The 24,516-nt window shown below is 42.3% G+C and overlaps 1 protein-coding gene across 1 annotated transcript in view; it reads right to left on the reverse strand.

The window, feature by feature from the left end:
* Positions 1–5,186: 5,186 nt before the first annotated feature.
* Positions 5,187–24,516, reverse strand: part of KCNH1 (potassium voltage-gated channel subfamily H member 1) — a 284,996-nt gene continuing 265,666 nt past the window's right edge. Inside the window, exon 11 of the mRNA XM_063125565.1 lies at positions 5,187–6,029. Coding sequence (XP_062981635.1) covers positions 5,187–6,029 — 843 coding nt within the window. The remainder of the gene's footprint in view (positions 6,030–24,516) is intronic.

The raw sequence follows: 24,516 nt of genomic DNA on the forward strand, positions 1-24,516 counted from the left end.
GCTGATTCCACTGTCGCACTGCTCTAACAGTCAGGAAGTTTTTCCTGATGTCCAGCAGGAATCTGGCTTCCTTTAACTTGTGCCCGTTATTCCGTGTCCTGCACTCTGGGAGGATCGAGAAGAGATCCTGGCCCTCCTCTGTGTGACAACCTTTTAAGTATTTGAAGAGTGCTATCATGTCTCCCCTCCATCTTCTCTTCTCCAGGCTAAACATGCCCAGTTCTTTCAGTCTCTCTTCATAGGGCTTTGTTTCTAGACCTCTGATCATCCTGGTTGCCCTCTTCTGAACACGCTCCAGCTTGTCTGCGTCCTTCTTGAATTGTGGAGCCCAGAACTGGACGCAATACTCTAGATGAGGCCTAACCAGGGCCGAATAGAGAGGAACCAGTACCTCACGTGATTTGGAAGCTATACTTCTATTAATGCAGCCCAAAATAGCATTTGCCTTTCTTGCAGCCATATCGCACTGTTGGCTCATGTTCAGCTTGTGATCTACAACAATTCCAAGATCTTTCTCTTTTGTAGTATTGCTCTTTCTTTCCCAATGCATGTTCAAAAACTTAAGCTCTCTTTTATAGTGGGCTAACCGGTTCAAATTGACTGTCGCCTTTGAGATGTAAGTTTAAGGTCCTTATGTAAGTTTAAGGTCCTGCCACTAAGTAAGAATTTTGTGGCTAAAACACTGTCTTCAGAAATGGAGAGTAACACACTACTAGACAAAATAGCAATCCGTTTCTGCTAAGCGACTGGCTTTTAGTTAACTGAGATTCCTATAAAAGTAAGAGGTTGCTCATTCACTCCACATGAACTTTCCTAATACTATCTAGCCAGAGACCAAGATCCTCTCTATCAGATCAGCCTCTCTGCAATGAATTCTGCATATGCTCCTGAATGCAAGACTCTACTCAGGTAGGTAACATTTAACTAGCTAAGTCAGCTTCACTTCTTAATTTCCTATGTGTGTGTGTGCGTGTGCGCAAGAGGAAGAAGGAGCAAGATGCCTTTTCTTGTCCCCTCCCCCTTTTCCTCCCTCTCAACCCTACAAATAAATTTGGCTGCATGATTTTAAAAGGGAGCATCTAATGAAAAACTCTTTGCCATGTGAAGGACCACACAGTTACAAAGCTACCAGTACCATAGTCTGCTTTAAGGCATAGAGCAGGGGTCTGGACTTGATGGCCTTATAGGCCCCTTCCAACTCTACTATTCTATGGGCTCATCTACACCAAGCAGATATTCCACTATGAAAGTGCTATGAAAGCGGTATATAAAAGGCAGGAGCCACACTACTGCTTTATAGTGGTATTGAAGTGCCCTGACAACTGTTGGGGCCCATTGACACATACCAGATACTGCTTTCATACCACTTTCATAGTGTTATATCCTGCTTAGTGTAGATGTGTCATGGGCCCCAACAGTTGTCAGTGCACTTCAGTACCACTATAAAGCAGTAGTGTAGATCCTGCAGAGCACTTCAATACTGCTATAAAGCAGTACTGTGGCTCCTGCCTTTTATATACCGCTTTCATAGTGGAATATCCTGCTTGGTGTAGATGAGCCCTCAGTTTCTATGATTTGTGTTTTTTAGGATTTTCACAAGGTTTTGTTAAGTTCTGTATTGTTAAGGCAAGAAAACCCAAAGCCCCCTTTCTTTTATGATTATTTTTTATTAGGCCTGGGCTGTGGGGAGGGAACACTGGCAACAGGGCTCAAAAACCTACTTTTGATCCCTATTGCCAGGGTTTGTCCAGAAGCTGGACAAACTAGGTTGGGTTAGGAGGTTCATCAGGACAAGTGATTACTTATAAGTCATTATTGGGGGGGGAGGCAGAACCCCTAAAAAGAAGGGGCACACTAGTGGGAAATGCCATCCCCTTCCCAGAATCATAACATCATGCTTCTGGGTTACAGCTGTGTTCAATGGTAACTATTGTAATTATTACTTCCCATCTTAACCCAGAACTAAAAACAGGATTTGGCTTGCAAACGTTGCTTAAGAGGGAACCTGATGTTGGAACAGATGTAATGCTAAACCCTGATTTAGACAAACAACGGAAGGAAGGAAGGAAGGAAGGAAGGAAGGAAGGAAGGAAGGAAGGAAGGAGAGGCTTTGCACATGGTCCTAACGCTGGCTCCTGGTTTTCAGGGAGCCAGCATTATGTTTGCACCGGACCAAGTGACTTTAGATTAACTTTATCTGAAACCCTGACCCACATCAGCATCTGTTGAGGCCTGTTCACATTTGCAGTGGTGCCACTGAACTGAGCCACTCTTAGATGATTATATAAAGTATGCCAAGTAAGGAATTTGGGGGGTCAGATCCCCAGTTTAATCCAGGGACAACTATGCATGGCTGAACAATCAATTGGGCATACAAATGTAAAAACAAACAGAAAGAAAATCAGGTGCACAGTGTTATGCAGTCACTCAATCTCAGAACCTGCAATAGCAGTTTAAGACTAGTTAGACAAAGGGTCTCCTGGACCATCAAAGGCCAAACACATGGCAAAGAAAACTGGTGAATCATTCACACTTCTAGCCACTATTGCTATCCGTTGTTGGCCATGGTGCATCTCTTGAGGTGACTACAGGCATATTGTTAAGGATGTCCTTGTTCTTGCATCTGCTGTAGGATGGATTATCCCTTCCCAAAGGCACCATTTCAACACTGCAGTGTGCTTTAACTGAGCACGGATGCTGCTTTGAACACAGTGTCAAAAGAATCTGCAATGCATATTGCACAGGTTGGCTCATGCACGTGATGCCCAACCATTCTGCAGTTTAGCGCAGGAAGTTCAGGTCTGTTATTAATCCCATGTGCAACTAACACACTGGTTTGTCTTTATGAGCGCCATCAGATGGGGAAAATCGTGTTTCCCTACCGTGGCTTTGCCTCCTGCTGCTGTCCCACAATAGCAATGAGCAGTTTCCTCTTTCTTCACACAGGGAAGAAATAGGAAGCAAGCAATGACCATGTGGCCCATGCAGTGGGCATTTTTATCGTGCACCTGGAAATAGCAGCAAGTTTCACCATAGCCTCCCAAAAACAGATTTTCTCTGTCTTATTCTATGACGGAGAAAAGACCAGGAGGAGTGGGAGACTTGCAGGAGGCAGACGGCATTGTCAAAAGGACCCACGAAAATCCATGAGTGGCCGATAATGAGCATGCGATAAAACACTCATCTGATGATGCTCTCTCTATATCCAGTCTAGTTGTAAAACTAATACTAAGCTCCAACTTAGGGAAGGCGCACCTTGCAGAATTTTTTCTTTGTCAAACAGGGTTCACCCTTTCCCGGCTGCAGTATTCCTTGGCACAATAGAACTTTCTCTAGTGAAAGCATTTTCTTTTCCTTTCCTTTTCACTCATGCCCTAGTTAGGCTTCACAAAGGCAAAGACATTTAAAAGGAGATAATGTCACCATTTAGAATAGAGGATAGGGACTAAATACCACAATATATCTTCGTGAGGTACCAGAGACCACTACCTTGAGAAAATACATCGGAATGGTTTGTGTGCCGTAATGCATCATTGGTTTTAATGTATACATATTTCAACATCCTTTGGTGTTTATATTGTTAAAGGAAACTCAAAGGCAAAGTGAATAGTTTAAAAAATGTCAGGAGCACAACAAATTATAAATATTTAGGGTGATATCCTATGCATGTTTAGACAGAGAAAAAACGTCCTACAGCTCCCAACATTTTCCATCCAGCATGGCTAGCAGGGGAATACTGGGAATTGTAGGACTTTTTCTGTCTAAACATAGGACTATTGGGGTGGAAAGACATTTTTTCTGGTCACTAACTCAATTGTGTGTGGAAGGCCTCTGTATTAAAAGCTTCAGTATTTTTGATGAGTGGATTACTCCACCTAGTAGCTTTGGGGTTATTTGCAGTTAGATAATCAAAATCTGAGTTCCCTGCCCACCAGGTGGTAGTACATAATACCAACTATGAATCATATGTGAAATTAAATACTGTACACCTTGATAAGAGATGCCAAACACTTTAGCTCCCCTTTCTGGCTCGCTTCATTTTCAACATGATGTGAAACTGCAAAATTTCACACGATCTCGAAAATTTATCCAGGCACAAAAGAAGGAAGGGGAAATGGCTAAGCTATTTCATTATGTCTGATGAGAACTTATTCAACTGTACTCAACAACTCATCTGGTGATGGAAAGACGGGGTCATAACCCAAAGCTGGCAAACAACCCAGCTCATACACTTGTCTGGATTGGGGATCCTTTTAAATTAAAAACGATAGCAATGTAGGAATTCTACACACACACACACACACACACCCAACACACCTGATAAAGTCTGACATGAGAGATCCATATGTAGCGCCATTCATGTGAATGACTGATCCACATGACATTAAAAAATTGGGAAAGAGTGTGTAAATTGGGTCATAAGAACATAAGAAGAGCCCGGCTGGATCAGACCAGTCTAACCCAGCAATCTAGTCTAGTCTTCCCTATGGGGAAGACTGCAACCAAGTCATGAATGCAATAGCTTCCTCCTGCTTGTGTCCTTCGCAACTGTTAGTGCCTCTGATACTGGAGGGAATATATAGCCATAATGACTAGTAGCCATGAATAGCCTTATCCTCCATGATGCTGAAATTGGCTGAAGGTTACCCAATGAGCTTTATGAGCAGGGATTTGAACCTGGGTCTCCCTACGCTTAGTCCCACACTCTTGCCACCATGGCATGCTGGCGCTTGACTTTGCTCATACAGCTATATATGGAGCTCTTCTGTCAGATATTACCTTCTGTGCAGGGGAGGGACGGCTTTGCTCACAAGTACCCCATACAAAGGGGCTCCACATCCAGGTATGTATACAAACATCTGGATTTCAGTTTTCTATGAATGGGTGTGTGTTTTTTAAAAAAAGAATCATGTTGAATGGGAAAAGGATGCACTAATGAAATAGGTAAAACATTATAAACTGTACCCTTGCTGTCAAAAAAGACTTCAGAGTCAGCTGCCATCTTGACATGAGGTCGCAACTCTTGTTACTGTACCATTTAGAGAGGGGGGACATGGTTAACAGGCTGGCACCTCAAATGGTGTTCCTCAAGAAAAGATTAAATGTTTTGTTTAAAAAAATGTTAAAAGGGTGTTTGATTGTGTTTGCAGGGATAATCGGTCAACCTGTTTTTTTAAAGAACCACCTCAGCTTGCTCCAAAAATATCTTTTTCTGATTCTGGAGACTGTGGTCTTGATATTTCATACAACTCCTGGGGGGTCTGAGAGCTTCTTCTAGAGGCTAATATCCTTAGTATCTCAGCAAGCTGTTTTTCTATATTGGTCATTTTGGTGTTTAAAGCTTTGATGTCCTCTTTCAGCTCGTGTTTCACTTCCAGCATGGTGGCCTGGAGAGTCTGTTCAGGGATGGGGTAGAAAGAGTGCTTGACCTCTGCTAGGACGGGACTTCGGTCCTGAGGACTTCTCGTCTCCCCGACATTGTCCAAGCGCAGGTCACTTTTTGTGATGCCGCTGTCACAAGAGTCCGTCTTCTTCAGAGTGGCCTCTCCCACTGCTTTCGTCCTCTCCGGCAATGTCTCCATGGACTCTGCTTTGGAAACTTTGTTCCAGTCCTCTCCCTTCGCGCAGGCATCTTTGAATTTGGCCCAGCCTTTACGCTTGGGATAATCCCCGGCCACTTTTCCCACGACGTAGTCTGAAGCCGGGGCTTGCAGTTTGGCCTGGTCCGACACTCCAGACGTTGACGCAGACTGATAGGCGATTGGCGTTGCGGGGCTCTCCCTGACAGTCACAATGCTGGCTTTAACAACGGTGCGGGAGGGATGGTCTCCTAAAACGTTGCCTTTCTCAACATCTAGGTCAACATCTCTGCCTCTTTCCGCAGCTAACCGGGCCTCCTTCTGCTGCCTAAATCTCTGAAAAAGTCGACGGACTGGGTGGTCAGGTGGCAGAACTAAAGGCGCTTCGTTCTTCCTTTTCATCCTCTCTTCTTCTTCTCTTTTGACATCACTGATCTTCCGGAATACAATCTGCAGAGAGGAAACATCACACTAAGGGTTACCATATCAGGCTTAAAAGGGGAAAAAAGGGATATCCATTCCTGTCATTTGAAGCGATGGCCTGTGAACTCCATCGTTCATGATACATATGATTGCATGACTTCAGATGGCTAATATTTGGGTCAATGTATCAAAGTTTCCACATGGGGAGAATATCCATCACAGCCCTGAGCACAATATTATAATATAACCACTATGTCAAACCGTATTGCTCTAAGTGTAGAATCATAGAATAGTAGAGTTGGAAGGGGCCTAAAAGGCCATCGAGTCCAACCTCCTGCTCAATGCAGGAATCCATCCTAAAGCATACCTGACAGATGGTTGTCCAGCTGTACTTGACATCTCTTCCATAGAAAGCAGACTCCCAAAGATATATGGGTCATACCTCCATAGATCTCAGGCCTTGTATTGTATTAGGCAGCTGCTGTTCAACCACTCTTGCTTCACCCATGCCACAGGCTCACTGCCTTCTTCTCTACTCCCTCTCTACTTCTGTTACTAAAATCCTGAGTCCATTCCTCCTTCTCCTGCCTATAGTGTCAGTCCTCAACGTCCTCCCAAGACCCCACCACATCTGAGCAGAAGAAGCACTTTAACCAAGGTGGTGATGCTGGGACAAAAAGCTTCTGTGTTCTGTTGCTGCTGAGGTGATCCCCCTTAATGTGCTACCCTGGGCAACCACCTAGCATCAACAAGTGATAATGCCATTCCTTATCAGACACTTAATTAAACCTTTCACCAAACCCCAAAGACCCACGTTTCTGTAATACTATCTAATAAAATGCTGGTAATCCAGTAGGAAATACCTTTCACGTTGTAAACGTTAATTAAAAAAACAAATAGGCTAAGCAAATAAATAAATATCCACCCAGATGTCAAAGAGGCATCTATATTAAGATAGCTATAGCAGGCGCACCAAATAATAAGGCGTTATGCTTCCCCTGATGATGCTAAATCTACTTGATATTCTTCTCAACACTGGGAAAGCACACAAACAAATAGCTTTGCTAATTTCTGCTCTTTAGAGAAGTAGGGGAACTTGGCAGCCAGAGAATAATTCAAAAGCTTGCCAAATGGGAAATGAGAGACATTTCATTTTCACACGCTCTTGTTTTCACATATCAACAAGGACGCCACACGTAAGGTAGCAATGACATAAGATACATTGCAGGTTCTGCAGGAAAGCGGCCGGATGAGTTCTCATGTGCAATGGGGATCTGGCAGCTTCCATTTCCACATCCCTCTAATGTGGAAAGGATAAAGGCCACATCCCTCTAATGTAATGAGTTGTCTACACAACGACTCTAATCTAGCTAAAATTAATTGTGACTAAATCCCATAGAAACTGATCGAACTCATTACTTGCACCTAATGTTTGCTGAAACAGCTCCAATAGCTGTAATCCACTGGGATACTAGTGCAAACGCTGCCCTGCATCCCAGGCAATCCTACCCTTATGGGGGAATTAGGGATGTACGAGAATTTATTTAATTTCTGTTTGCAAATCAAGCAAACATGTCCACTTCACAAACCCAATGCAAATGTGAGGAGTGCTTCCCCCCCCCACGCCCAAGAAATGTTTGCAAATTACCAAATTTGTGACCCCATTGCAAAATTGTGGACTTTGAAATGCACATTTTTTTAAAAAAAAATAGTAATAATGCACATTTTCACACTTTAGTCAATGGGGGGGGAAGTGTGCACTTCTTGAAAAATATGCACAGAAATGCACACTATTCCCATTCAAAATGAGCGTTTTTCCTGTTTGAAAAAGCTGAAAGGTCAAAAATGAAAATGGGAACAAGACAAAATGCCTTGTATAACACCTGCCTTTTGTAACATTTTGCCTGAAAAAGAGGATTTCAAAAGTTTGCACTTTCTGGGTGGTGGTGGTGATCAGTTGATCTAAAAGAGGTATTATAGCAATATGGATTTTGGCATTTTTCTCATGGTCAGAATGGCTACCTCTGCTTTCCCATGAAATATTGTGTTTCCTCACTGTTTTCTTTGTGAAGTGTGTAGAATTCTGCTTCCACATGACTTCAATACTTTTTGGAGGGTAATAGCAATGACAGAACAGAAGTGCTTGATAAAGGAGGTTTCTGGTTTATTTGGGGAGCACCTTAAAGGGAAGGACTGCAGCTCAGTGGTGAGAGCACAAACGTTGCATGTGGAAAGTTCTAGATTTCAGCCTTGGAAGCTCTTGTGAGGACTGGGAAAGATTCCTGGCTGAAAGCCTGGAGAGTTATGTAAGAAAATATTAAGCTAGATGGTCCAGCTTTGATATTCGGCAGACTTCTATCTTTAATACAATGTTATCTCAATTCACTGTTCCAATTGAGTTATGCAGCTGCATTCAATTGCTTCTGTCTGTCTGTCTGTCTGTCAATTCACTTTACAGAATAATATGCAAAAGGAGCAACCCATGAGTAGTTTACAATTTAAAATTCAACACAGAGGGGAGTGAGGAAAATGCAAAGAACATTATTTAGTTCAGCTCTAGACTTCATTTCAGTAAATAAGGAGGACAAAACAATTAAGCCAGCATCTTCACAAGAAAGGTGGTTTGAAAGAAAGGGAGAGAAGGAGCTTTGCAGAGGTGTTCTGGGAGGGAATTACACATTGAAGGGACACCACAGGCTAAATGGTGGCATCATTTAAGGCAGCCTTCCTCAAGCTGGGGTGCTCCAGATGTGTTGGACTGCATCTCCCAGAATGCCCCAGGCTGGGGCATTCTGGGAGTTGTAGTCCAACACATCTGGAGCGCCCCAGGTTGAGGAAGGCTGATTTAAGGGGAGAGGAGACCAGATGGTGGTGGTAGTGGTGGTGATGGAGGTTTTATCAATAGATTGCTAATTAAAGACTGACAGTGAAAGCCTATAGATGTCTATTCAGATGTAAACCCTAATTAATTCAATGGGACTTACTCCCAGGTAAATATGATTGCAGCCTGAGAGATTTAGCAAAGCATCATTCTGGATTATGGGCTTCCTTCCCCCTTCCTCTGTGTTCGTTTGTTTCTGTTTTTTAAAGGTGTGGTGTAAGTGTTTTCTAAGGAAAAGCGAAGCACACTGTTTTTGTGGATGAACTGTTTTAATTAATGCTGCAAGAGAAAGGGAGGCACAAACATACTTGGAAGAAAAAAGCAAGGACTGAACAAAGGAGGTAATTTTCACTTCAATTACTTTAATTGAAATTTTACATAGAATGTCTGATGCAAAACAAACCTTCCTTAGGTTTCATAGTACATTACCCTGTGCAGCAGAGGCGAGAGTGATTAAGAGATCAGAAACATTATTGGTACAGATAAATAAGAAATCTAAAACATTCACAGTAAATAAGAGATCAGAAATGTTGCAGGCAGATAAACTGCCAATCTGCTGCAAGTCCTTTTATAATCAATATTTACTGTTCTGTTCTTGCTTCAGTGTACATTTGTGAATGTGAGCTCTCGGTTGTATCCAAGTTCAATCTCATTCATTTCAACGGGGCTAGGACTAACATTGGATATAACCGTCTGATTTCCCTACATGGCACTTCAATGAGTCATCAGGTATATATATTAGAGTGGCATCACAATTCTGCCTCAAGTGAAGTTCAGAGAAATTGGAAGCTCCTGCTCAGGTGAAATAGCTGAGGTGGAATTTCAAGGGAAGCCAAAAGAAATATATAAGACCAGTGAGACATCTCAGAGGGGATGCTCACATCCCTAAATCATATGATCTTGCTAATGAGATAAAGGGAAACCATTGCCCAAAGGAAGAGGCTTTATACCTGGCCCCTGTCTATATGACAACGGGATTGCTCCTCATTGAATATAAACCCGAATTTTTGTTGATTTGAATCTAGGTAAAGAGTGTCACACTGCAGCAGCAACAGTGATTTATCTCCTGATTATTATTATTATTTTTTGTAGTGCAGTTATTAATGCGCACATGCATTATCACATCTCCATCTCCGGACATGAAAACAGAGGGAAGGAATGAGGCAGCCAGAGGACGCAAAATGTGGGAAATCGGCCAATCACTTTGTCCTGCCCTCAAAGTTACACCCACATGTCAAAATGCAATTTAACTCCCCCAAGGACACATAACTCTAATGTGGTGGAAACTCAGATGTTGATCCAAAAGTCGCGGTAAATCGCAAATGCGAATATGTGCATTATCGCGTTAAAGAACCACCTCTGCGGTGAATGGGTGGGTGAGTCATGTGTCCTAAAATGTGAATATGCACATTTAGGTCAGGGTAAACAAGCTGTATAGCTATGCCCCTGGTCTCTCCAGCCCAGTTTTGTCCATTCTAACTGGCAGCAGCTTCTAGGGTCATTTTTACTCTTTAAAAATGTAAAGTTCTTTCTGTCCCACTTATAAAGAAATCTCCAAATCTGGATGTCAGGGTTTCTTCTATATCCTGGACCCCCTGAGCTACTCCTTAAGGATCTCTGCCATCCTTCTTTTTACCTTCCCCTTGCCAGTAACGTAGGGTTTAGGCTTTAGACATGGGGTAATTGGCACACCAGACACTTGAGGTTTAACACAAAGTTTACTAATATATTAAAACAAGCAAATTACAATAAAAGGTATTGAGGTAAACGAGTTGAGTTGCACAAAGGCATTTAAAAGGAAATAAAAGTTGCAAAATGCAAGTCCTTTACCCTAGCTGCATTTAGAATTTTCCCCTCTGCTTCTTCCTCATGCTCTCATCTTTTCCTGGCTCTTTTCTGGCTGGCTCTCTCACTCTTCACTCTCTTCCCCCAAAACATAAACAACTGTTTCAGTCTTGAAGAAATGAAACTTAACTAGAGAAATGAAACTACTCCTCTCAGGGAAACCCCTTCCCAACACAAAACCCCCAGGTGATGAGGGGTGTGTCAGGAAAAAGAAATGGCAACTCTAATTTCACACAATGGGGGTTCAAAGCCATATTTTTGAGAGCTAAGCATTCATAGCCATATTCCTGGGTAGACAAATATGTTGGTTTGACTCCAAAAACTTGCAAGTTCTTTCTGAACGATTTATAAAGAAATTTAGGAACAAAATTAACTGGACAAAAAGCTCACCCATCTGTACTCCCACAACTGCTACCTGATCCTTTTAACTGGGGTGTCAGGGATTGGACCATGATCTTCTGCATATAAAGTGTGTTCTCCACCACTGAGCTACAATTCCGTATAGATAATTAATTTTTACGATGACTAGAAATGGGTTGTATAATCTATAATCTATAGGACATGCAAGATTGCAGGTGAAATCTAATCTTGCAAGGTATGTGATGAGAGAGACATTGGCAATGCCCCACTTCACAGTAGCCTCAAATACCCTAGCAGAATGGATATGTACCGTTCTTCAGCTGCACTGTGCTGCTGTTGCTGCTGAACAGCTGCATGTGGGCTAGCTGGAACAGAGGCAGTCCATGTGCCAACGGATCAAGACAATGCCTTTTTTGGTTCCTGAGACAAGAACAAAGTAAACTAGAAAGGATGAGGATGAGGAAGTGTTCTTCCAAGAGAACAGGGATGGGGTGTTTCTGTACGACCTGGCTTTGTAGCCGATTCCCTCAAAACACTGCAGCATTGCTGCTGTGAAGCCAAAATGGCAAGAGGCAGCATAGTCTATCCAGCTGGAAAACTGCAGCACTGGCGGCCATTCAGCTCATAAAACCTGCCCCTTGACCTGCACTCCTGCACTTACCCTGGATGGGGAAAAAAATCACAATTGGGCTTGGATCCACCCCCAGCAACACCCACTGGGCTTAACCTGAACCGAAGCCACCACTGTCAGACGAAGAAACAACGTGGTGACCTGAGAGTCACAACAGCAAGAACAACATCACAATAAAACCTCACCATGAAAAGGTGCAGTTTCGGGGTAAAACCCCAACATAGCTGTGAGTCAGTGGATGCATCATATAAACGATGCAGCGCCACTCTGGGGTTCATAGAGCATATAGACACCTCCCAGGTGGCAGTGGGGAGAAACATTCAAAACTGAAGGAACTTCTTTGTAGACTTGGTGAACACTTTATCGGCACTTGCACCCATTTCCATAACATGTCATTGGTTTCAGGGGCATGATTGGTGGCAAGGCACAAGGAGGCGTTCTTGTTTGCAGCGCCCCTCATGCGGAACTCACTGCCCTAAGAGCTTAAGTCATCTTCCCCTTTATCTGTGTTCCTCTGGCAAGTGAAGACATTTCTTCCTAACCAAGCGATTGACTTTGCTGTTGCTTAATTTTACTTAGTGGCTATTTGTTTCAGTGTGTGGGTGTGTGGATGTTTTTGCTGCTGCTTTCAGCCTGTTGTAAATGTATTACAAGAACTGTTCTCACACTTTTTATATTTTGCAAGCTGCTCTGGGCAACTCCGTGTGTGTGTGTGTGTGTAGATAATAATAAAAGTTTATTGTGTTTGTCCCTCCATCTATCCGCACCATAGCACCAAGACTGTGAAGCCTAGACATCTGAAAATTGCAGCATGAGGCTGCAATCCTATGCATGTTTAGATAGAATAAAGTCCTACAACTTCCAGCATGCCATCCACTGATTTTTAGGATTTTTTAAAAAAGAAGCCCTATGTAGAAGCTAACATGGTGCTGAGTTTCCTCTCTTTATCTTTAAAAATGACGGAGATGAATGCATTTTTGTGAAGAGGGAATGGTAAAACCTTTACAAAATCCCTAAAAATCAGCAGATGAACCTATGTGCTTCAAAATTGGCTTGCCTAAAGCCCTATTTAGGTTCTATCGTGTTGCAAAGTTACATGTGTGTAACTTGAAAAATGACAGCGTATTTAAAAATAATAATTTTAAAACCCCAAACTTTAAAAAAATCCTAAAAAGTTAGGGGATGAACTGATATGCTTCAACATTGGCATGTCTAAAGTCCTATTTAGAAGCTATCATGTTGCCCAGTTACATGTGTATATCTTGAAAAATGATGGAGATGAATGCATTTTTGTAAATTGTGGGATGGTTTGAGGGTAAAATCTTTGTTAAAATCCTAAAAATCAGCAGATGAGCCTATGTGCTTCAAAATTGGCATGCCTAAAGCCCTACTTAGGTTCTATCACATTGAAAAGTAACATGAGGAAGTTATAGCACTTTGAAATGAGTGGATCGCATGAAAAAATTAAGGTTTAAGAAAGTATTGTGATACAAGCGTGGCACTGCAAGGTCTGACTTTTTTCCCCACATGATGAGTTATGTGCTGTACACTCACCCTGTTTCATATTTCTATCTTGAAGTTCCCAGTGTTCCTTTGAAGTGGTTAACCTAAGAGGAACTGTAGATAATAAGACATACAAATGAGGAAGATTCTGATTTAGGTTTAATTTTAAAATTTCCCCCAAAATCAGGGGATGATCCCATTTCCTTCAAAGCAGCCATGCCTAAGGTCCTATGTGGAAGCTATCATGGTGCCCAGTTACATGTGTGTATCTTAAAAATGATGGAGATAAATGCATTTCTGTAAGTGGGGGGAAACGTTAAAATTTCCCCCCAAATCAGGGGATGATTCCATTTCCTTCAAAGTGGCCATGACTAAGGATATATTTAGAAGCTCTCAAGGTGCCCATTTACATGTTTCTATCTTGAAAACTAAAAAAGTTGTAAGTGTTTTTCTTTTCTAATGTAAGTCTATTGGGGGGGGAATCGAGATCTCTGGATTTTGCTCTGGATTCAGATCCGGATCGGTTCGGAAGGGGTCCAGATAGATCTGGAGTGGTTCAGACCCGATCTGGAAGGTCTGGGTCAGGATTCAGAGTGGATTGGTGAGTCCCTGCACAGCCTTATTGTAGAGATTTTTTGAGCCTACCTCCCCAGACATCTGTACAGGGATTTGCTGCTATAAAAAAATACAAAAACAGGCCAGTCTGGCACCCTGTCTCCAACAGTCTATTGTCTCTGTTAAATATGTCAGCAGAGGATGAAGGCACCAAATTCCAGCATCAGAATTTGGGGATGCTGCTCATGGAGGAGGTGGAGCAAGTAGCCAAGGAAGAGCACGGCTTCTGGAAGATTGCTGAGATCGCAGGTATGACTGGTGGATTTCCTCTACAGATAGACAGATCTGCACAGGGGCACACTTTGTGGACTTGGCAGGGGTTGGGCACGAGGAGCCAAAAGAGGGCAGCAGCAGAGGGTATGAAAGCCAAGGATGCTAAAGCCAGAAATGGAGAATAACCTTCAAGAACAGAGACATATCAGAAAGCTCCCTGCCATCATGTGAACAACTGGCTGAGAACTCAGAAGGCACAATCAGGCACACAGTAGTTGCATAATGGTCTCAAGTTACAGGAAGCCAGATTCCGGCTGGACATCAGGAAAAACTTCCTGACTGTTAGAGCAGTACGACAATGGAACCAGTTACCTGGGGAGGTTGTGGGGTCTCCCACACTAGAGGCCTTCAAGAGGCAGCTGGACAACCATCTGTCAGGTATGCTTTAAGGTGGATTCCTGCATTGAGCAGGGGGTTGGACTCAATGGCCTTATAGGCCCCTTCCAACCATATAATTCTATGATTCTTTGAACTCCCCCTTGCTATTCATTTGCTCCCAACCTATCTTGTATTCAGATGCCTTCTGCATCTGATCTTATGAGGTTACACTGAGCTACCACAGGAAAAGCCCACTCCTGGTTCAACTTATCCCTCAAGCATTTGCCTAACTCTTTTACGAAGTATAAGCTAGTGGCACATGGTCATATCTTGCGGCAGCAAAGTCCATAAGTTGATTCTCCATTGTGTGAAAAAATAATACTTTCTTTCATTTGTTCTGAAACCACCGGTGCAGCGAGGCCTGGACCTTGAGACCCGAATCTAAGGCCCTGCAACCCAAGTGGGGGGCACATGGCCACCAGAGAGTGGCCAGTGATGGGGGAGTAGCAGCAAACATGTCCCACAGCAGCACTGAGGGTGGCATAAGCATGCTGAGGCCCACAGGAGCAGACACTAGCTGCGCCAGCATCCTTTCCTCTTTTTTTCTTTTTGAAAACATGGCTGGTTAGAGACAGACACTCATTTTATTTTCTTATTTTAACTTTTAAAGCCTATTACCCTCTTCTATAACAAAACAAAAGTTATTCTGAAGTAACTGTGCATAGCATCCGGGCAGAAGAAGCAAACCCTGTTTTTAATGAACGTGCTACGATTTCAGGAAGTTTCAAATGTAAAATTGCATGCGCTCAGAGTATTTCTGTTTTTGTTTGATCGTTTTATCAGCCTTGGCAAACTGTTTCCTGGTTAGCTCTGTCAGGATGTAGAAGCCTGGAATGGTGGTAGTGTGGGTGAGAAAAGACGTGTTGTGCTTCAAGCCATTCTAAAGGCCCCTCTGCCCATAAAACTATTATGTCTGGGGCCTAAATTACCTGACCGAACCACTGTCTGAAACTGCTGCTGATCATTTTCACTGGGTAATCCTTAAATTTAGCATTGTGAGAGAGGGAAAAATCTCTCTCTCTCCCCCGCCCTCTTCCACACCACACTCAATTTTATAAACTGCTATCATGTTCCCCTTCATAGTATTTTCCCAACTAATCTGTCTTCCCTCTTAGAAAAGATGCTCCAATCCCTCAGTCATTTCCCAAATGTTATGATAACCTTTTTGAGATGTGCTTTGCTCTCTTTCATATTCAGACAAACACGACACTCTTTATATTTCAAATAGCAGCACACGCCATGAACAGCACATCTGTTGCATTCCAAAAGGTTCTCCCCTTTTATCATTTTATGTTAGCAGTGTTGTCGGAAGCGAGAGCTTATGACTTCCCCAAAACCCCATTAGTCTCACTGTCATAGACCTCTATTCCAATAGCTCATCTGCATTTTTATTACTCTATTTACAATCCTGCCATTAGCAACCAAGATGGCCTAAGGTGCATCAAATATCTAGCAAAGGGCAGATTTACCTCATCATGGCTACAAACCTATGCATATAAACAGCAGGCCTGTAGCGGGGGGTGGGGGTGGGGGCCTGCCCCCCCAAATTTTCTCTGCCCCCTATTTTATATATATATAAGCTCAGCTTTAAAAGGCTGGCAAACCAAAGGAACTGCACCTCTACTCTTTTGTGCCCCGCCCCCAGTACTTTTAGGCTGGCTATGGGCTTGGACAAAGAGAGCACGCGCAATGGAAGCCCCCTAAATGGATGTTCCAGGGCTGGCCTTTTCTAAGTCACATCATCTACTTGTGGTAGTTTTGTGACTGGTCAATATGGCAGCTGCTTAGGTATCACCCAAACAGGGGAAACACATCACCCCCACCAAAAAAAAAGAGGATAAAATTTGCATAAAATTCCCATATGCTATTACCCATATGCTGTTATATGCTGTACTAATGCAGGGTGCTGAACCCTATCCCCAAAATAAGTTCAGCACCTTGGATAGATCCTTTAGAGTTCTGGCTGAAACCCAGAATGGACTCACAGCCCCACCAAAATCAGAGCCACCAGCCTCCACTGCCTTCAAATAAAGGACTGCCTTCTGTAAAAGAGGACACATGACCACCCTACCTGTGAATTAGTCCTCAAGTACATGTCACTTCTCTCTTGTCTAGAAAATTCTAGAGGAGTTGCTATGCTTGTGTTTGCCGAAACAGATTAAGATGGCAATCCTAAATAGATTTACCATGAAATAAACCCACTTGAACACAGTGGGATTTTCTGTGCATTGGACTGCACTGCACACATCTAGCAGCATCTTAAAGAATAACATTTATTATGGGTGGGACCAGCCCAAGGCTGAAGCAAAGAACAGAATGTCCTCCGTCCCTGTTCCATGTTCAAGAACTGAGTGGACTAGCATTTCACTCTGGCGATGGGACAGCAGGCTAGTTTAGGGGGCACAGGAGAAGATACAAGGTAGCAGGCTAGCTTAGGGAGCACAGAAGATACATACCTTGCTGCCATCTCCCAACTTGAGGCAACTACCTCAGCCTGCCTAATGGTAGGGCTGGTACCAGTTATAGCATATACTGTCATGGCCCATGACAAATTTGTTAAGTCTTTAAGGTGCCACAGAGTCTTTGCAGTATTTGTTGTGTTAGCAGTTGCTTCTTTTTAACAGTGGCATTATTGTTCACAGACAATGTATGGCCAATGGCCCTTGAGTTAGGTTCTGTCAGACTAACTAATGCATATTCACTTCTTAGTTCCCCTGGCTCTGCCTTTCCTGACCTATTGTCATTATTAGCAAGCGTGTTCCATCTTGTTTATTTCCTTCCAAATTCAAAACGTATGAAAAATTCCCAGCTCACTCCATGTGGACCTTGTTCTGTGAGTTTAATAACATTCCTTGCCCAAGGCAGAACTGTTCAATCCACTAGAGTTGATACTTGACTACTTGACACAAAGTAATATTTTGGTATTAAATTTCTTTGCCTTCATAATGAGCAGTTAATTGGTACTTCTGAGGGAAAGAAATCCTTGTAGCATACAGATTTTTTGCTAATTAAAACATTACATGCTAAGATTAAGTTAAGTGCCAGTACATCAGATGGGCCATATACCCAAAGTAAGGTATATGGGTTCCCTTTCAGAGGTTTACAAGTGAGTTAATTCTCTCTTGAAAAGGTCTGTGTAATGTGTGTGTAGCAGGTGTTTATATGGCTTGAGGACTGGAGCTGGCTTTGGTGAAACTCTATACTTAAATACGTTTAGAGAGAATTGTCTAAACAAAGAGGCTTCTCTGGTACCTTAAAGACCAATTTATTATGGGATAAACTTTCATGGACTAGAGTCCGCTTCATCAGATGCACAAAGCTTTGTCCTCAGTTAGCAGGTAATATAGGGTGACCATATGGAAAGGAGGACAGGGTTCCTGTATCTTTAACAGTTGCATAGAAAAGGGAATTTTAGCACGTGTCATTTGCATGCATGTAGCACTTGGTGAAATTCCCTATTCATCACAACCATTAAAGCTGCAGAAGCCCTGCCCTCTTTTGTATCTGGTCACTCTAGTAGAGCTTCTGCAGCTTTAACTGTTATGACGAAGAGGGGATTTCATCAGGTGCTACATGCATGCAAAAGACACCTGCTGAAATTCCCTTCTCTATGCAACAGTTAAAGATACAGGAGCCCTGTCCTCCATTCCATGTGGTCACCCTAAGGTAATATATACACCTTGTCATAAAGGGGAGGAAGAAATGTAAACAGTGAGGTGAAATGGCAATGAAATATCAAAAGTACAATCTGAAATATCAGCAGTCCAGTTGTATATAAAGCTTAAGATAAGCAAACTGACCATTCACAATAGGAACTGGTGATAACACCAGTCTTAGCATTGTTAAATTAACACCTGCAGTAGAACAGAAAACTATTATCTTGATTGAAGCCTAAACAGATAGAATCGAACTTCTTGATACATTCTTAGGCCATGTCTAGACGAGGCGATATCCCAGGAATCATCCCAGGATCGTCCCTGTGTCCAAATGATCCCTCCCTTGGCCCGGGATATTGCCCTACCCTTTCATTCTAATTTTTCCCATAGTCTCAGGATGATCCTGAGACCACAGGACGTGTGGCCCACAATCACGGTTTTGTCCCAGCTCCTCGTGAGTAAATGTGAGGAGCCAGGCACGGGGCACAGAGCTCATCAGGAGCTCTGTGCCCATTGGGGGTGGGTGGGGGAGCGTGAGTTGTTGTTGTTGTTGTTTTAAAAAAAACTTTTCAATTTTGTTCGGGCGCTCATGCGCTCATTTTCCCTTAAAAAAAAATTCAAAATGGTGGGTGTGACATCCTCTTCCTCCTGGGACGTCACGCGCCGCATGTAGACAATGAAGACGATCTCGCGATCATAAAATCGTGAGATCATCCCCCTCAACCCCTCTCATCTAGCCATGCCCAGTCAGCCATTTCACACTGGAGTCTCACTTTGAACTATCTTTCTTTAGAGGACAGCAGCTTTCAGATCAGCTGTCTCTGTACTGGGAGACTAAAATGTTTTCTCCCACTGTTTTTGATATTGGAATTGTGTCAATTTGTTCTTTTGTAAAGATTGACTTGCTTGTTCTGTATAGAAAGTAGAAAGACATTGCTGGCAGCTGATGTAGTATAGATCACATTGGAAGATGAGCGCGTGAGTCTCTGATGTTATTACATCCTATTCGAGCTCTCTGATAGAGTGGAGATGGGAAAACTGAGTTTCTTGCTGGGTCTGGTCCCTTTTTTACGTCTCTGTTACGTAGCAAGCTGCTACTGGCAAATAGGTTTAAAAAGAAGCCTCTAATCTTTCCAATTTCAAAAGTATGAGGAGAAATGTGCAGGTAGCATTCTGCCCAGACTCTGATCAATGGTCTTCATACACATTGATGTCCAATCCCTTCTCCTTTAGCATTTGAGCTGGGCTGCCTTGCGCTCTCCCAAAGAGATTGAGAAAAATAAAGAGACTGGGTAAAGTTTGAATGAAAGAAAGAAAGGAGATGAAGAGAATGTTTGAATGAATTCAGAATTTGACAAAGATAACATCTTTGGGGTATGATGTAATTTGGAGGGATATCCTAGGACACTGTGTTATTTAGAGGTTATTTATTTATTTGTTTGTTTATTACATTTTATTTATGATTTGTTTATTTATTTGTTTATTACATTTTATACTACCAATGCCTGAAGCTCTCTTACTTGTATGGAGGGTTGGCACCTTTTGTGTACAAAATGTTTGTGCATCTCAGAACATGTACAGAGTTCCATGGGGTGAAAAGCACCTGGGGGAGGATTGTGAGCAGAAAAATAGCTGGAAGGGAAAGGACTAAGCAGCCTACACCACCCCCACCCCACCATCATGACACTCTCACCTGCTCTTTAAGACTACATTTTGAAGAAATAAAATGTGGTGGGATTCATATGGCTGCAAGTTATGTGCAGTTTGGCTCTTATGGAACAATTAGGGTAAAAATAGAGGAGTATAAAAGCGAAATTGGAAATGAACTGCAGGGAGCACTAGCTATTCAGATTTCCAGATTTTTAATATTAAAAAAGCACATTCCCATCAGGATAATCATGTGGATTAAGGCCTGTTATTCCTGCAACATGAGTCTTTCTGGATTTATACACTGAATACTGTAAACCCCTGTAGCTTTGAATGAGAAATTGGAACTCACTTGTTTCCTATAGAAGCTCAGGTTGTTAATAACATGCCTTGGAGACCAGCTTGTTAACAACCTTATACAAATTTTGAAGCTGAGCCTGACAGAGGTTCTTGGAGTCCAGTTCGTTAACTCTGGCAACTGCGTCAGCTTAATATGGTTTTATAAGCACGTATCAATTATGGAAGATGGCAGTATATTTGGGAAGGGGGGACATTTTGGGCTGTGTTTTTAATAACTGATGCGTGTCTGTATGCCATTGTTAGGCGATATACGGCTAGAGTAGGATGCATGAGTCATTCGCTTCAGTTCATTTTTTATTAGGATTTACCCACTTTGCACCTTCCAGAATGAACACGGACTCAGAGGTAATCCGCGGTGAAACTCGATATCTTTTCGACCTTGCAATGTGATTCGCAGACACACACACCCCAAAATGCATTCCACAGCATGCACAGATTTGAAAAACGCATGTGGAAAAATGCATGTTTCAAAAATGTGCACAAATATGCTTTAATTAATGGAAGAAGAATGCATACATTTCAAAGACGTGCACCATTGATGTGTACATTTGGGGAAATATGTGCAAAAACATGGATTTTAATGGCACAACTCCACCCACCCCAGCTTGTAATCTGATATGGACCCGAATCAGAACAAGCTCAGAGATGGAATTTGGAAAGCGTTAGTGAGCTTGAGATTTGCTGGTTCACACATCCCCGTAATGTGGGCTAATTGTGGAAATTTCCCTCACAATAACTAAATTAGATTATACGTAGTTGGTAACTTACTGTGAAGAACATCCTAATTTTTTCTCTTTTGACCCACTTGCTAAGGTAGCCAGGTGTCCTAATTTAGAGAGGACAGGCCTCTATTTTGGAGATAAATTCATCATCATCATCATCATCATCATCATCATCATCATCATCATCCTAGTAATATTTTGGAGAGCTGTCATAGGACAGTCCTGTATTTAAAGGTGTCCTATATTTGATGTCCAAGCCTGGTCTAAAGTCAAGGAATTACAAGGAGGGAAAAGCAGGAGTTAGCACCTGGACAGCAGACTGAGTAGGCACACAGGTCACCACATCAGTCTTCTCAACTATGGTGAGATGTATTGTATTTCTACAAGTATTTCAAAATTTGCCTATACTTGTTTTGCTGATGCCATTCCTCTTTTCCTGGTAATGCATATGCAGCCAGCCTACCATGTGTGTATCTGGACCTGTGGGTCCCTAACAGTTTTCTTTGACATCCAGGAATGTCTGGACCTTTAGCATCTTCACTTTATTACAGGCTCCGGTTTCCGTTGCAGGTTCCAAATGTAAACAACGGCATGCTTTAAAACTTTCACGTTAAAATGTTTTGGGGAGTAAAATACAAAGACTTCGAGGCTTAGTTGCATCAGCTCCTCCCTGTCAAAAAAAACACCATTTATTCCTCTACGGGGATATCATTTAGCTTGCTTCCTCTCTCTGACACGAGCTCCTGGCACAAGTACCACATTGTAGTCAAAGGCTGAAGCCATTATAAGGTTGGAAATAGCTACACCATATGTATTATTTATACCTTTCCCTTCAAAGCACATATTATGCACTGCCTCCAACTCAGCAGCCTCCTCAAGCCGTAAGCACATAATGGCCTGTGGGAGAGGGAGCCCTGGAGCCAGAGCTATTTAACACCCCCGAACCCTTGGTCCCCTAGGATGAAAAAGAGGTGGGTCTGCAAAAGAGCGATTACCTGATGCACTTAAGAGTAGTCCAGCTGAGAAAGCGACATTTATCTAAATTAAGATAATTTTGAGGCTCATTTACCCATTCCTGTAATGGATTATTGTTTTGTTCTGGCTTTGCTTTTTCAGGGGGACTTTCTTTCACTTAAGCCAGTGGTTTTCAAACTGCCAGCTAAGGATTCAGGAGGAACTATAGGTCCGTGGTACAGCAGATGCTATGTATGCAGGAAGTCCTTGCTTTCTATAGTTAAAAGGATTGGAAAACAGGTAGGGTTGCCACATGTGAATCACCCCCCCTCCCCAAAATGGTCATGCATCACCAAAAAGGAGGAGAAAAGAGCGCACTGCTTTGTAGAACATTTGCATACGCTAAGTTATATGTGTAGAAGCAATTTATTATAATTTAAATAGAAATGCAGTACATCTCCCCCTAGTGTGGAAGACTGTGAATAGGTGATCTGTGTGTCTTGCTCAGTCTACTTTCCAGGTGCTCTTGATGGGCAACTTCAAGGCCCAGCTCTTCCTACTAATGGTTCTTGAACTTTACACCAGACTGGCATTGGACAACCCTTCAAACAGTGAACAGCTTCAAACCCTGAAAAATCCGCATTGAGGCTTGTGTGAAGAGCCTGCATGGATAAAGAAGAGTCTCCCCTTCAGATGATTGCCCTCTATGAGTTGAGGGTAATGGGTGTAATGAAGGTCGAGGTTGGAGAACTCTTTCTCCTTGTGTGTTTGCCCTATTCAGTTTCAAAACACCTGAATAGGGCTGAAATGAGAACAATACACAAGCAGTGAACTGGAAAGAAAGGGGTGGGAAAGCTTCTAATCGTTCCACTATCAATAATCTGGTACAGGTCAATGAAATGCGTAAGAAGTGTTTAATATACTATGTACCAAAAACGATCTGTATACCTCAAATAAGTCCTAACTGTGTAATACTATATATATATACCCTCAAATAAAAACTTTTAAACCAAACCAAACCAAACGCATTTCGACCCAAGTTTGGTTCCGCTAGCAGCCTCTGTAAGAACATACAGATTTGATCACAAGTAGTGCTAGACCTGTTGCATAAAATAGCTCCATGCCATTTTAAAATCACCTCATTAGATGAAACATGAAGGCATGTATATAAAAGCTACCAGTGTGCCAAAAGAACTTGAACGTAGTAGGCTCCCGTTCAGCCTTTTTAAAAAAGAAGCAACAGAGTAGTGGCTAAGACAATTCCAAAATATCTTTCTTTACTCTATATGTATGTAAATTCCATTATACCACTGAGGAAGACCCAAATTGGGTCGAAACGCGTTTGGTTTGGTTTTAAAATTTTTATTTGAGGGTATATATATATATATATATAGTATTACACAGTTAGGACTTATTTGAGGTATACAGATTGTTTTTGGTACATAGTATATTAAAGACTTCTTAAGCATTTCATTCACCTGTACCAGATTATTGATCGTGGAACGATTAGAACCTTCCCACCCCTTTCTTTCCAGTTCACTGTTTTAGCCATAAGGGGTCAGGCTAGATCTCTTGCTTTTTCTACAATACACAAGCCACATTCAGGCATTTATTCTATGAAAAATTAATACATTTAAGAGAGGAATAGCATCACATCAATAGGCTCCGCCCTCAACCGACTTGCATTCATTAGGATATCGGCTGTACGCAAGGGGTGTTACTATAGACATTCCAATGGACGCAGAGAGTTCAGGGGTCACAGAGCCTGCAACACATCCACCCAACATGCATTCATTCTACAGAGAACACCTGAGATAGGTTAGAGAGTATGTTTACTGCACATGGTTGCTTATGGTGCACAAAAGCTGCTCATCACCCAGCAGAGGTGACAATGGCAAAGAATTCTCTTTATATTATCTGCCTTTTATGCTGCTCAAAGTGAGTTTGCAGCATGTCTTTCTAATGAAGTTTCTTAATATTCTATCTCCTTCAGATCATGAAATGTTTTCAAATTCGCCTGATACATTCTGAACTCTGCAATGGGTTTCTGTGTAAATGCATCAAGGTTATTCAAATTGGGGTCAAAGCACTTAACTAGGCCCATGGACAAAGTCAAAGGCTGAGCTGGAATGGCCAAGGTATTAATTGATTTTTTGATTCTTAGCTGTATGGTTCGCTTCCAGTATTTTAAGGTGACTCAGCCTGTAGAGACGATGATAAGAGGATTTAAAGCTAGAGTCTGATATCTGGAGAGTCCAACTGATTCTTGTGGTACCTTTGAGAGTATTTATTGCAGAAGGAACATGTTACTGCCATCGGGGACTCCTGCTTTCTATTTTACCTGTAATGATATGAAGCATTTTGAGAGGCAGACAAATTTCACAAATGGTGGTGTGGGCTTGCCTGGGAAATTAACTCCCTCAATTTGGAAATCCCTGGGATATTATGAGCTGACGTCAGTGGCATAGTGAATCCACTCCGGGTTTCAGTCCAAAAGAGTTAGAACTCTAAAGGTTGTTATCATTTAGAGTTTCTGATGGGTTCTAGAGTTCTAACTGAAACCCAGAGCAGATTCACCATCCCACTGACATCAGAGCCACTAGCCTCCACTGTTTCTCCCAGTAAATCTGCATTTGATGTAGTCCAGAAATTTCCCAATGTTGCATGTTTTTAATAGTTGAATTGGTGC

This window comes from Elgaria multicarinata, chromosome 4, assembly GCF_023053635.1.
Source record: "Elgaria multicarinata webbii isolate HBS135686 ecotype San Diego chromosome 4, rElgMul1.1.pri, whole genome shotgun sequence".
In the NCBI taxonomy this organism is placed as follows: Eukaryota; Metazoa; Chordata; class Lepidosauria; order Squamata; family Anguidae; genus Elgaria; species Elgaria multicarinata.